Below are 10,767 nucleotides of genomic sequence, written 5' to 3'. Positions count from 1 at the left end.
TCGAGTTTGATTACTTCCACCCGCCGCACCACATTAATGGGAAACGCCTTCTGAATCCGTAAGTATCTCTTCGAACTTGTGGAGATATACGAAAGTTATCAGTGAAACTTTATAATACTTAATTAAACAACTAAGTACATAGGTTTAATTTTTATGAGTAAATTATTGTTGCTGTTGCGTATTTAGTAAGATTTAGGCAATATTCGTAAAGTTAGCTTCGCCTAGACAAAATATATCTTGTTTTATTCACTGAATCGAAAGCGTTCAATATTTACGATTCGGTGACGGCATTTTCGTTCATGCAACGGGTGCAAGAGGTACGCAACTGCTTGTACTATTACTTATTCTGTGACGCAACACACTTTCTCACGTGTGTATACGTGAGAAACTGTGTTGTACCTTTTTCAGCCATTTGAATTGACAAACACTTTTGAAGGATTGGGTCAGTGATCAATATTAGTAGATAGATTAAAAACACTGAGGTGGAATAATCACTTCGCCCGAAAGGCCAAAGACACTTCTGTGCCAAAGACACTAGGACCTTGTTTTTGTGTAAACAAAATAAGTAATTGTTTCAGTTTTTAGGGTTCCGGAGCCAAAATGGCAAAAACGGAACCCTTATAGTTTCACCATGTCTGTCTGTCTGTCCGTCCGTCCGTGGCTTTGCTCAGGGACTATCAACGCTAGAAAGCTGTAATTTTGCACGGATATATATGTAAAGTATGCCGACAAAATGGTACAACAAAAATTTTTTTTTATAAAGTACGAAATCCTTAGAAAAATATTACTTAATTTTTTCGTAATGGCTACGGAACCCTGTCCGAAACGCTCTTGGCCGGTTTTTTAAATTTTATATGAGGTGCTTTATAGAAGATGGGGGTGTAGAGTCAGGAAAATCCATTATGGACGACTGGGAACGGAAGGCCCAGATAGTGTGGACTCTCACCGGCTAAAAACCCAGCTGCACGTTCCCAACTCCTGGAAGTTACTGGAATATCACTATTATAAGTTATTGGGTGTAAGAAGATATTTCAACAGTCAGTTTCTAAGGATACCTACGTAAATAATTTGAATGAAGTAGTAAGTCAAAGGAGAAACACTAGATATATCTAGATATCTAGACGGTGCCAGTGGGCGTCAAGGTGTCTCTTCATGCTCCCGTAACGCCCACTATGGCAGTTATGGGAACTCGTGTGGTCATTAGTGGGTATTACCCATACCCATAAATAAGGGATATATCCCTCGTTTCCCTCAACTGGGGGCGAATTTTCCACGCCATTAAAAAGGTAATGTACCTAGTTGGTATATTAATAACAACGACGGATATGTATAAAGAAATTATCGCTTTTGAGTTCGATTTAAAAAAATCAGGGTACTTAAGCAGGGCAGGTTAGTGGTGTCGTGCTGTCAATAAAATATAAATACTGACCTTGATTTTCAGCAGAGGTGTTGTTAGCGGGCAGGACCGCTGCCGCCGCGGAGCTAGTGCCAACCCAATCGCGCTATGGTTTTGGCCGCGTGTTATCAAACACAGATTGTTTTGACCTGTTAATTGCCGTTTTATTGCTTTGTTAGTTTGCAAACTCTAGTATTCTCCGGCAACTGCTCTTTAAGTCGTCGGTATTGCAGTCATTTTTGCTGCTAACTGTTGCAACCCGAAGAAATAGTTTTTTTTTTAATTCTTTGATTAATTTCTACTTAAGTACGTCGTTTTTGCCACCATTTCGTACCTACGCTTTATGCGGTTTTATTGACTTTGATGCAAATCAAATGTGCGAGTAATTATGGTTGTGTTAGTACCGTGACGTTACTTAAATACCTCTTATCTGAAAACTTAACATAAAAAAACACCAATTAGTTAGCCATACGAGACCATGTTGATAATAATTAACTATAATTTTTTTTTCCTGGAAGTCCGACTTTCCACTAACTAGGTAAGTTTTAAGTAAGTATTTAAGAATAATATAGGATGGCTGAAGAGTTTGGCCAATTATACAAAATGGATTTTTTTAACGCCACGGTGGGAAAAAATCGTACCTACTCTCTACTGAAGATATAAAAATTAACTCAAACAAAACGCTCCTTTATTTTTAAAAAGAACTGTCATTTTGCGTTTAGTTAAAACTAAGTATTTATGCTTGCGTTTAGTATAAACTAATTATGTTCAAAAAATAAATCTCTTATAGGTATAGTCTCAAGGTCCAATGGTTTTATGCCACAAAAGTACTTACCTACTTATTATAGGATGTGTTTTTTTTGTGATTTGTCGGTTCGATTGCCGAGTGTGACATAGGTAAACACTATAGGCCTCGTAAGATTAGTTAGGGATCCGTTTTCAAAATATTAAGCTTTAAAGTGAGTGACAATTTTACTTAGTCAAGTATGTCCCCCCTATAAGCTAAACCGTTGGTTTGAATAATATAGGAAAATCATTATAGTTAAAGAATTTAAAAGGAAAATTATCACAGCTCAGAAGTACTTAGAAGGCTTTACAAGCTAAAAAGTAATCGATCAACACTTTATATTGAATATTTTTAGCATGAAAGTACGGAATCTACGTGTATCTGCGTGTGGCCCGCGCGGCACGCACTTGTCCGGTTTTTTAACAGTTAAAGCAATAGATATAGCATATAAATATAAACTAAGACAAGCCATATTGGTGTAAGGATCTACGAAATACCTAAGTACGTATAGTAGGTACATTTATTCATCCATCCACAGTGCCGGATTAAGACTATTTGATGCCCTGAGCAATCCACGCCCGTGGCACCCCTCCCCCATCCATAAGTAGCCGTAACCAGCTTTACCTTTTATGTGCTACCAATTTTTTTTTGATGCTTTTTATGGTGCCCCCCAATACGTGATTCCCTAAGCAATTGCCTAATTTGCTTATGGGCTAATCCGGCACTCACTGTGCACCCATATTCACCAGGTGAGTTGTCGTTTTCCTGCAGTTAAAAGCCCAGCGTTCATTTAAAGCAGTGGGTAGGTATTATAGTTTACTGGTGCCTGAAAATTATGCACCCCAGGTAGGCCTAAATCAAATTTTTAATTTTATAACCATCCGTTCCTTTCGTTACATGTACTGTTATACTTATATTTTACCAACTAAATTATTCATGAGATGTCATAGATAAAAAGTTACCGTTTTCAGTAATAAACTTGACGTTTTACGAGAGAGATGCCATGTGTATTTATTTGAGCTCTGAATAGATATCCATGTGCTTATGTGAAATATAAACTAACAAGTGCAATCACACATGGTATTGATATAATTTACAAATTAAAGTATTATTGCAATGTCTCAACCCCATTGGAGGGGTAAGTCGCGCATGCGCCTTGATGTGCCGGTGACGGCCTATTGAGTTCAATATAATCCTTCAGTAAAATTAACAACTGTTAATGCATTAATCCCTAATTTGAGTGCGAAATAAAAATAAAAAGATTCTTCGACTATCTGCCGCATAAGAGATATGAATGAGGACCACGTCGTTCTCTCTCGAGGTAAGCGGTAAATGCATAAGTTCCACCGAGTTATGATAGAATCTGATGCTGGAAAATCGATAGTGAAATGACACAAGTAAGTAAGCATAACCTATAATGTGCCTGTTTTGTAATTGATGTTTAGATTTTGCTTAGGAACTGATTGTTTAGAGTTAATAGAACTCACGCTGCGAACGGCCTACGATTGGTTGGTCGCAGCTTGTCTGTAGTAATCAACGTATAATGTTCTCAAAGCAGCGATAAAAATTGCAAAAAACCGCTGCACTTAATTAACGGTGGCCATGTTCACCATTCCACAGTTAAAACGCTGTCTCAATGAATTATAATGATGAAATTTAACTATTAAGATTGATGAAATGTAACAGATTACAAATGCTACACCCTGTAAAGTAAACTAACACAGTAACGCACGTAACATAAGTCAAAAAATAAAATTAAGTGTTATTCCACCGTTATTTTCATCCTCGGACTACTTAGACACAGCTTAGGCAGGGTATTTATCCCCATGAAGTAAAGATATCCATACACCTTTATATTACCCAAAGCGGTTCAGCTGAGTTATGGGCACGGCTCGGATAGAGAGTAGGTATCTGTCTACCGTCTCCCTACTTGTCCCGAGAGGGACAAGAATTGGAATTGGAATTGGAGGGATAAGAATTGTACCTACCTACTACCCAAAAATATGATTAAGGTTGATTAAGATTAAAACATTCCTAAGTTAATTGCGAAATTTTAAGTATTCATTTTGAGGAGTTTTAAGTTCCTAAGTCTATTTGTGTTGTTCAAGGTCCTGACCCTCTTGTTCCTGACGCTGATCCCGTGGCCGGGCCCGTCCGTCTTCAAGATCACTTGTTCTCGTGACAACTCCAAAATCGTGCGAAAAGTTATACAAAACAAATGGCTACCGGTTTTAGAAAGATTTCAGGTAAAATAACGCCGTAGGCATACATATTTTAATTTATGCATATATTAATTCCTGACCCCCACCCTAGAACGTTCTCACAGTAAGTTTCATAATGAATTCCCTTGACAAGTAATGCGATGTCACCATGACATTTTCTATGATAAAAAGCGTGAAAAAAAATTATAACAAAAATAGAACCGACTACAACCATGAAAATAATTTTCTACCAGTCTGAAGTCGGTGCCTCAGCACGAGCCAGCAGGAGTGGACCTATAGTCGTCTACCTCACCTACATACTATTTATACTTCAATCACTCCTGCTGGCCCGTGCTGCACCGACTTCAGACTGGTTGAAAATTATTTTCATGGTTTGCTTAGCAACTGTGTTAAAGTAATTGAAATTCAACCCGTGAAATACTTGTTATTGAGTAGTCGCTCCGTTGGTCAAATGTGATCTTCATCATCAGTTCCACTTCAACAAATGATGGTTTTCAAGAGCAAACGCACGAGTTACCTACTACTAAATATATCAAAATTACTATAGGTGTCCCTACAATATTTGAAGAGTTCCCTCGATTTCCTTGAGATCCTATCATCAGATCCTGATTTGGTGCTTATGGGACCTAACCTAATTGAAAGCATCCCTAGCCAAACAAATAAATGACGGAGTTCTGAGGTAACAACTGGTAACAAGCAAAAAAAAAAGGTACAACCGAATTAATAACCTCCTTTTTTTGAAGTCGGTTAAATAGGTACCACAAACCGTTACGATTTAGTTGGTTCGATAGAGTCATAATTATGTAGTAAGTTTTTATAACGTTATATTTATTAAGCGTGCTGTTGTTAAATTTGTCTTAAGGAAAAAATATATTTTTAACGTTGAAAACGGTGAAACAAATTTAAATATTAACTTTAATAATAACTCGGATTTCGGGCTAGGCCCGCGAAAGTCACAATGCACCTACAATTTAACTCAAAAAATTATAATAACGGTGTTAGTTCGGCTAAGTTCATCAAGAGCCTCGATGTCGACTAGCACGTTTGTGATTTCATCATAATTATGATGACCGATTTCATAAACCGCCTCACTGGCCAGATGCCCTGCATTGTTTTGATATGATGTCGATATGAGTGTAGGTATGTTTGTTTTGCGGGGTCATATTCGATTAATATATTAACTAGGTACTTAGGTACATTTGTGTGTGACGTGATTTGGGTTATTTTACGCAGTTTTAAAATGAATAACAAATATTCGTTTGGATCAAGTTATAATCGTCTGATTTAGCTGTGCTGCAGTCACAAAATAAATAATAATTACAAGTACGTACAGATGCAGTAAATAATGTTTTGCCATCGTATTGTGCCGGGAAAGTTCGTATTTATCTTGCCTGTACCTACTGCAGTGATGAATTCGCATGACATACAGTAAAACGTAAGATCGAACTGTAAAATTCTGCATCTATTTGTTATGTGACCGAAATGTGAATAAAAGAAGAAGTGTTGCATCAGAAAATTAATAGCAGATATATTAAGTGATGCAATGCATATTAATAGTAGACAGCAGTAGTACTTAGATGACTGCGGTATGTACTTACCGACTATCACGCGTCTTCAGGTAAAGTTGCCGCTGGAGTGTCCGTTCCACCCGCAGCGCGACATCTTCGCGCCGCAGCACTCAGCCAAGCTGCAGCACAGGCCCTCGCAGTGGACCTGCGCCTTCTGCGGGAAGTCCTTCTACGAGGAGCGCCATCTCGACACGCACTTCGACCAGCGGCACAAGAACCAGATAAACAAGGTTGTTAGATAAGGGTATTTCTTAACTTAACGATGAATTTAGTCTCTACATCTATAGACGCAAAATCGGCTTAAGGCGATCAAAACTCGGTTGTTGTCCACGTTATTGATATAAGCTTATTAGGAAATCGGCTCGATTTATCCTCTGCTCCTCGCTTTACTACCACAGGAACCTAATTTAGTTAATCTAAAGGCATGCCAGGTCCCGTGAACCAACGAATACGCGACACCATCGGAAAGTATTAAAGTTAACATCATTGACAAACAAAACTAGGACAATACGGTATTTGACTATTTTGTATATGTTTTATAAAGTAAAACTACACAATGCCTGTTATCGAATAGAAAAACAATTTTTAAGCTACCTTTACAAATAACAAAGTTATAAAGGTTTGAAATTCAAGCTTAGACAGAGAAAGACATACTGGCATGTGACGTCACACACCAGTACCGCCATACTTGCTGCATAGAGAAAAGCGTTTGAGAAAGAGACAGGTATGTAGATTTTTCAAAAAATCACTATAAATCCAATTTTCAACCGATTTAAATTTTCTCTTCGCTAAACACTATCTGTATATCTATATTTTCATAATAATATTAAGATATGGCAAAATCAGGAGTTGTCAAATACCGTATTCTTCGTGACACATGTGGGTAGAGCAAAACCAGCAATTTCTCCGCTCGGATCAAAATCGCCCCCTTGTTCCCCGTACATAACCAGTAACCACCTTAGGTACGTAACCAGCAGTCGGCTACTACCCTTTGCTCGTTGACGCACCTAATTTTCCGATACCCAAATGGGCTGGGTCTCACCAGGGAAGGACGATCCGAAGAACGCGCATAGGATCGCGGTGCGTGCCACGAAGCTCCGCAGAAGCTATGAAGCAATCGTGGCAGCTGCTATAGTAGCCCGCATCCTGTCTTTCTTTAGGGCTATCCATCCTGCCAACATACGCCTATCTACAACCCGGACAGAAAAGATACTCGTAAATAATTTTTACTTACATTTACTTTGTAGGCGGAGGACGCAGTATGTCTGGCGGACTACTGCGACATAATGCGGTGTCAGGTGCTTATCGCGCACGGGCTGCTGAGCGGCGGCGGCGGGCCCGGCACCGATGTAGAGGTAGGAGTATCACACACGTCCCAACCAATATTATAAATGAGAAAGTAACTCTGTCTGGTACCTCGTCACGCTTAAACCGCTGGAAAGATGACCCTGGAAAGAACACAGGATAGTTTTTTTCCCGGATAATTGTATTCTTCTTGCGGGAAGGCGATGAATGAAAAGTAGTATTAAATAAATATAACTATATATACACTACATAATACCTTACCTACATATGGTATAGTAGTTTTCGCTACGGACCTGGAAAAGAATATGGGACCTCAAGCATAGAAGTTCTCTAATAGATCGGAAGATGGTGACACAAAATATTAGGTCATTTGTGCCAGTATGGCGGTTTTCAGGGGTACATTTAACCGACTACAAAAACCATGAAAATAATTTTCTACCAGTCTGAAGTCGGTCGGTGGCTCAGCACGAGCCAGCAGGAGTGATTGAAGCCCAATATAAAGTGTGTAAGTGAGGTAGATGACCAGACCCCTGAAGAACCGCCAAACTGGTACAAATCGTTCGACCTAATATTTGGGCTGTGTACCACTATGACCATCAATTTCTTTTTTGTCATTCCGTAACTAGACCCCTGAAGAACCGCCAAACTGGTACAAATGACCTAATATTTTGTGTCACTATCTCTCGGTCTATAACTGGGCGTTGTACCCTGTATGGATGTGTCCGTTTTGTTACACATTTTTCTTAATAATTTTCGTAACAAAACGGACACATCCATATACAATATTTTGGGAACACATCTGGAGACCCTGTTTTTCCAACTCGGAATCTGAGTCTACCTTCCAAATTTTGTTGAAATCGGAGAGATAAACTCAGGGTACAACGGTAGATAAAAATGCCCAACTACAAGGCTATGCCGTCGCCAATGATGATCGATTTCGAGCTCTACCCTTAGGTATAGTGTGATGTTGGCTTTAGTGTCGTGAAGTACTTAGTGGCATTAATAACTCCAACGTGGCAGGTGTGGCAGGACGTGGAGGCGGCGCGCAAGGCCCTGGCGCCGGCGGCACCGCGCAGCGTGGCGCGCGTGCCCCGCGCCGCCGCCGCCGCGCCGCGCGCCTCGCCCACGCCCCCGCCCGCACTCGGCTGCCCCTCCACCGCTATCGATGCTGATGCCACGGGGGGTAACATTCACCATTTATTCATCTACGAATACCAGAAGATGGGCAGCATCGTCTTCTTGGCAATCTTTACATCATAATAATACAGGGTGTCTCTGACCATGGAGCTTCTAATCCAAGGTTCGATTCTACTCGCATAACTGAGCAACTTTTGTTCTGCAACTTTATAAAAATGTGACTAATTGTTATTTTTTTTTTCATACAAATGAAATGTAATTTTCAACGTATGCAATACAATACTAAATTGACAGCACATGGATTAAGGAGCGGCCATGCCGCTGCTTAAAAAACGGTGAAAGACGGAATCGCAGTGACGCATCGTATGCGCACCGTTTGTTACCATGCTTTCCACACCGCTGCTTAAAATACGCAAACGGTGCGACAGCCACAGACCGTAGATAAGTACATCGAAGTTTGTTGTAAAGCACTACAATCAAGTACAAAGACACAAATCCAACCGTTTGAATAAAAATAACATTTTCTACGACTCCAGCGACATCGAGTATAGAGTAGAAGAAAAATACATTACGTCGGGGCGGGAACGACAAAATTGCCACAAGTTAGTTCGTAATGTAATGATGTTGCTTCCAATTGCATCCTCAACTGTGCCAAAATTAAAAACAACCGTGAACCCCAACCGAAGAATCTACCTACTTTAATTGATATTCTAGTAATCGATTTTCCGTACGTATTTTCAAGTCAAGTAAAGTCAAAAATTTTCGTAGGTCTGTATAGATGTCTCTTATGTTCCAGAGCAAGAGGAGAAGCGTGCGGAGGACACGGAGGGCGATGCGAATCAGACGTCAGAGCTGTGCGACGCCGACACGGTGGAGTCTTCGCTGCCGCCCGACAGCCGGCAGCGGCGGCTCGCCGACTTACAGGTACTGAACCGCTCGTTTTGTCGCGAGCGCACTGTCTGTTTTCAAAGTATTGCTTGAGAAAGAGACGATGTGCTAAAACCGCGCGATTCCCGCCATGTCTGAACGCAGCCTTAAAGCTTGAAACACACAGAGAGCGGTGGCGGGGCGGTGCGTTGCGGAGGCAGTGTGTTTCTAGCTTTAAGCGTAACGTGTCAATAGTTCTTTTGGTGATGCGGGTTTCTATGGATGGTGGCGTAAGCTTATTATCAGATGACACATTGCTCGTTTGCCACCCTATTTCGTAAAATAACAACCAGGGTTTTTTGTGTGAGTTTAAATACGAAGAATCTTAAATACTGCGTCGAATGAGCATCTAAAACTTGAAAATCGGTTCAGTGGTACAGCCGAAATCAAATATTATAAACTGAGAATAGGGTCTTACAAGCAAGCGAACAAGAGTGGCCCCGGCAACGGATTTAGTCAATTTTTCAGGTGGTGTACTGGCAGGCCCTAAGAATGCTTAATATCAGTCCTCGATCTTCTTTTGTTTCCGAGTAATTTAGGATAATGCGAAAAATCAGAGTATTGTTTAAAGTGTCATATTAGTTACAAAAGGTGATCAACGTGAACGAGTTACTCACGATAACAACGAAGTAATAAATATTATCAAAATGGCAGATCCAATCTGCAAAACTCCTTTAAAAAACATACGTCTGGGAAAATATATCCCAGGGAAAACCCGTCCGATAAAATCAATATTTGCTACTATAGAGACAGCAAAATCAATCTTGCGCAATAAATCCAAAATATCCAGCAGGGATGTAAGGGTCTATTCTGATAATACACCACAGCAACAAAAGCACATAAAAAGCCTACAAGATGAGCTACAAGCGCGATCCCAGAATGGAGAAAATAATTTAACAATAAAATATATCAAAGGAATACCTAAGATTATAGCGATGTTGCCAAAAAACTAACGTCAGAGAATATAAATCAAATACCCTTAACCAATAATGGTAATCAACAAATCAGCTATCAAGTTGTAGAAAATTATGAAAAAATTACAATGCACGCAAAAAGCCTAAGGTTCATATATTTTAATATTCGTAGTTTAGTTAAACAAGGTAAACTAGATGAACTCAAGTGCATCCTGCAAGCATTAGAGAAAGTGCACATTGTTGTCTTAACTGAAACATGGATTAAATGTGAACAGGAAGCACTAATGCTGCAACTACCTAACTACACGCATTACTTTAACTTCCGGAAACATAGCAGAGGAGGTGGTGTGTCCATATATATTCATAATGATTTAAAACACAACCTTATAGATGAGAGATGTGTGGAAGACAATCATTACTTATGGGTGCATATTGACAAATTTTCCCTGGACATAGGAGCAATTTATAAACCTGGACGCACAAACACAGAAAGATTTCTAGAAACACTGTC

General features: G+C 39.8%; 1 protein-coding gene across 1 annotated transcript; it reads left to right on the top strand.

Moving 5' to 3' along the window:
* The first annotated feature begins 3,314 nt into the window (after nt 1-3,314).
* LOC141426111 (uncharacterized) lies at nt 3,315-7,364 on the top strand. Its single transcript, XM_074084972.1, has 4 exons — nt 3,315-3,504; nt 4,292-4,429; nt 6,024-6,203; nt 7,221-7,364. Exons 1-4 carry the CDS (start codon nt 3,478-3,480, stop codon nt 7,362-7,364), a joined length of 489 nt encoding a protein of 162 aa, XP_073941073.1. The 5' UTR covers nt 3,315-3,477.
* Nucleotides 7,365-10,767: the final 3,403 nt, after the last annotated feature.

This window comes from Choristoneura fumiferana, chromosome 3, assembly GCF_025370935.1.
Source record: "Choristoneura fumiferana chromosome 3, NRCan_CFum_1, whole genome shotgun sequence".
In the NCBI taxonomy this organism is placed as follows: Eukaryota; Metazoa; Arthropoda; class Insecta; order Lepidoptera; family Tortricidae; genus Choristoneura; species Choristoneura fumiferana.
The sequence above is the reverse complement of the archived record's forward strand: the minus strand, read 5'-3'. Positions and strand labels throughout refer to the sequence as shown.

Coding starts and splice junctions, on each gene's coding strand:
- LOC141426111 (XM_074084972.1), top strand. CDS start 3,478: ATGAGGACCACGTCGTTCTCTCTCGAG. Junction 3,505..4,291: donor CCACGTCGTTCTCTCTCGAG/GTAAGCGGTAAA, acceptor GTGTTGTTCAAG/GTCCTGACCCTCTTGTTCCT. Junction 4,430..6,023: donor CGGTTTTAGAAAGATTTCAG/GTAAAATAACGC, acceptor ACGCGTCTTCAG/GTAAAGTTGCCGCTGGAGTG.